General features: G+C 58.5%; 2 protein-coding genes across 2 annotated transcripts; both read right to left on the bottom strand.

Annotated features, from left to right (window-relative positions):
• Nucleotides 1–149: 149 nt before the first annotated feature.
• EPUS_08558 (uncharacterized protein) lies at nucleotides 150–1863 on the bottom strand (the record flags this gene model as incomplete). The annotated part of the gene is made up of 3 exons (XM_007802768.1): nucleotides 150–445; nucleotides 508–766; nucleotides 823–1863. 3 exons carry the CDS (start codon nucleotides 1861–1863, stop codon nucleotides 150–152), a joined length of 1596 nt encoding a protein of 531 aa, XP_007800959.1.
• Nucleotides 1864–2981: 1118 nt separating this feature from the next.
• EPUS_08557 (uncharacterized protein) lies at nucleotides 2982–3512 on the bottom strand (the record flags this gene model as incomplete). The annotated part of the gene is made up of 1 exon (XM_007802767.1): nucleotides 2982–3512. The coding sequence occupies one exon, from the start codon at nucleotides 3510–3512 to the stop codon at nucleotides 2982–2984; it is 531 nt and encodes a 176-aa protein (XP_007800958.1).
• Between the last annotated feature and the right edge of the window lie 259 nt (nucleotides 3513–3771).

Here is a 3771-nt window from a genome sequence, read left to right as displayed (position 1 = left end):
TCGTCGGGTGCCAGAGCAGCAGCGTGTCGGGCATCACACTACCATTGGCATCGGCCAGGGCGTCGCTGTTGGACAACTTGTCGTGCTGAGTGGCGCCAATGTTGCGGAACATGGTTTTCATCTCCACGTCGACGGCGCTGTGCATACCCTCACGCAGCACGGAGTCGCTGGCGAGCGGCGAACAGCTCTGGCTCGCGGAGAAAGTCCGGGGTGAAGTATGGGTAGCCGGAAAAGTGCTCGTCGGCGCCCTCGCCCGTCAGGACCACCTTGACGCCGTGGTCGCGAGGCAATGTTGACAGGGCGAATTTCGCAACGCAGTTGAGGTCGAAGTGGTGATGCTCGCAGTGGTAGGCCGTGTCGGCAAAATCGCGTGCGAGGGAGGCTTCGTCGACGTCTTTTTTGATGACCTCGACGCCGAGCCACTCGGCTGTGCGCTCTGCCACACCTGTTTGGGGTGAGTCTGTCAGCGAATGGTCTTGAGCTTTGGGTGCGTGTTTGGTCTCGTACTGGATTCATCATAGCCTGACTCTGCTGGAAAGCGCACGCTGAAGCAGGCCACCCGTGTTGACGCCGCCTGGTTGCCAATCTTGACGTGTTTCTCTTTGGCCAGTTGCGTCACAATGCCCGCGACCGCCGACGAGTCGATGCCGCCAGAGAGGTATACGCCAACAGGGACATCGGCGCGCAGTCGCAGGCGGATGGACTCGACGAGCCGTTCGCGGACTCCAAGGACCATCTCGTCGATGGTGCGAGTCTCCACTCTGGTCTGCTTATTGTTAACATCACCATCATCAACACCCGCTCCTGTGCAAAGGCACCCACCTTGTCCTCGTATTCGGCATCCCAGTACTTGCGCGTCTTGATCCCTTGCTCCTCGCTCACCTCCATCCAATGCCCCGGCAACAGCTTCCTCACGCCCTTGAACAATGTCCTTTCATCCATCATCCAGCCGCTATCTACAATGGCGCCGACATCCCACTCGGGCTCCCAGCCCATGGGTCGAAATGCTTTTGCCTCCGCCGCCATCAGCAGCCGGCCGCCAACGACCGTCCACACCAGCGGCTTGATGCCAAATCTGTCACGTCCGGCGATGACCCTCTTGCTCGCCTCGCGGTTGTCATGGAGCACAAAAGCAAATTCGCCACGCAAGTGCTCAAAGAAGGCCGGCGCCCCGTGAATTTTGTACAGCGCCACGACGAGCTCACTATCGCTCTCGCCGTTGAACTTGTAGCCGTGCTCGGTGGTGCACACGTCCCGAAGCCGGTCGTGGTCGTAGATCTCGCCATTGACGACGGCGTGGATTTGCCCGTCGTCGCTGGTCAGAGGCTGCGTCCCGCTGGGTGAGAGATCGTTGATGGCGAGACGGCAGTGGCCGAGACCGATGCTGGCGTCGGGACTGATCCAGATTCCAGATTCATCAGGTCCGCGGTGGTTGATGGTGTCAATGGAGGCTTGGAGTTGGGTGGTAAGGACCTCAGTGGTGGACTCGTTTTGCCCGTAGTCGCTGGTCAGAGGCTGCGTCCCGCTGGGTGAGAGATCGTTGATGGCGAGACGGCAGTGGCCGAGACCGATGCTGGCGTCGGGACTGATCCAGATTCCAGATTCATCAGGTCCGCGGTGGTTGATGGTGTCAATGGAGGCTTGGAGTTGGGTGGTAAGGACCTCAGTGGTGTGGCCGACGGCGTGCCCGTTGATGCCGTTGGTGCCGTTGATGCCATTGATGCCATTGGTGCCGTTGATGCCATTGGTGCTGTTGATGCCGTTGATGCCATTGGCGCCGTTGATGCCGTTGGTGTGGGTAATAGCAGTATGTTCGTCAACTTTGCGCCGGGGAAGGGCAATGCTCGCGGTGATGCCGCACATCCTGACAGACTTCCTTGTACGTGTATGTAACGGGATATTGGTTGCCGGTTGGGCAGTGAAGTGAAGGGACAGGCTCGAAAAAAGCAAGCAGTATAATGCTTGAACACCGCTCACTCGAAGGGACCCAGTGACGGGGTTGGGCTCCGCCCGATATATCAATATATCGTAGCTGGGCCAGCCGTCGTGCTGACCAACGCACTCGCAGCGTCTCGCCATTATAGACCGGCTTTTTTCAGAATTCGGGTAATGTTCCGGCCTCGAAAGTCGCAATTCGAACTTCAACATCAAAGCTCGGTCCGGACCGCATTAGGAAGGCCACTAACTTAGGTAGGTAACTACTATACTAGTAATTGCCTACTCCGTCCCGTCTATCTCAGCTTCTGCCCAATCATCCATTACCTGCTAAGTATTGCTCTCTGCTTTCCACCGCCCCTTTCTCTCCTGGTCCGATGAACCGGCCCCCGACATTCACTTCCGCATCTGGGTCACTGTTGAAGGAGGCTCGCTCGCAAACATTTCGATTTCATCCACCCCCACCCCCCACCCACATCTCTCAGCTAACTACGGCCTTCGCTTCTTACCAACTTGGGCAACAGTCCATTCCAAGCAGCAATAGCTTGATCGATCACTGCCCTGGCGTGCTGCACTTGACTTGACTTGACTTCACTTTCACTACCTCAACAGCACAGCACACACGCATAACATATCGCCAGGGGATCATCGTCCCCCGTCGAGATCTCTGCCTCTGCCTCTGCGGGGGGGCAGCAGGCTCCCTTAACCACAGCACCGACTCTCAATGAGCGGGAACCCATCCATGAAAGGCGGGCCGCGAAGGGACAGAGGAGCCTGCCACGGGGCTGCCGTTGTAAGAACGAGGGGGCCAGTTGCTTTCCGATCTGACTGCGAACAACTGATCACTTCATACTGTGGGCAAGAGAAATTTAGTGGGCAGGTTCAAGCTTGAGGTGGTTTCCGTCCTGAGGCGGGAGCTTCTTCTCCTCCAGCATCTGCTAGTGTCTACATGCTCAGCAAGGTCAACTCCAATTGTGTATTTACTTTACAAAGGCATGCTCAGTAGTATATCGTCGCCAACCCAGCCCGCCCTTCCTATTTCACGTTCATCGGGATGCATCATCCAATCCCCCCTCCACCCCGTGTACCTCCTCCTCCTCCTTCTTCTTCGTCCCCCCCTTTGACGCTGACGGCCACTCGGTTCGCTTGGTCGGGGTTGCGTAGAAATTCAACGGACGAACCACCAAAAACTCCGGGTCGTAGACCACCGCCTCGGTGGAAGCGTCTTCGAAGCGGTAGTGGTAGACCAGCTCCGCGAGCACCATCTTGATCTCCATCAAGGCCAGATTGAATCCCACGCACCCTCTGCCCCCCGAGGCGAAAGGCGTGTACAGGCCGTTCCTCATCGCCTTGCCCGCCACCGCCTTGTCCGCCCACCGATCCGGCTCGAAGCGAGCCGGGTTCTCCCACTGCGCCGGGTTCTTGTGCAGACTCGGGAAACACGGAATCACCACGGCACGCGCCGGCACCAGGTAACCGCCCGGCAGCACCACATCCTTCCTGGCGTTTCGCGCCGTCTGGAAACTCGGACTGTGCATGCGTTGCGTCTCCTTGACAAAGCGGTCCAGAAACTCCATGGCATGCAGCTCGTCATGTGTCCACGTCTTCTCTCCATCCGCGCCATGATCCACCAACTCCTGAAGCAGCCGCTCCTGGTTGCCCGGGTACTTGACCAGCGAGTAGATGGACCACGACAGCAGCGACGCACTGGTGACAAAACCTGCCCCGAGCAGGATCACCACGTTGCCGAGCAAGACATCCCGCGGGAGAGCCTCACCTTTTTCATCGCGCGCGCGACACAGGAAGTCCGCCACGCAGGACGAGCGCAGCGGCGCC

This window comes from Endocarpon pusillum (genome assembly GCF_000464535.1).
Source record: "Endocarpon pusillum Z07020 unplaced genomic scaffold scaffold1776, whole genome shotgun sequence".
In the NCBI taxonomy this organism is placed as follows: Eukaryota; Fungi; Ascomycota; class Eurotiomycetes; order Verrucariales; family Verrucariaceae; genus Endocarpon; species Endocarpon pusillum.
This window is presented reverse-complemented; position numbering and strand designations above follow the sequence as displayed.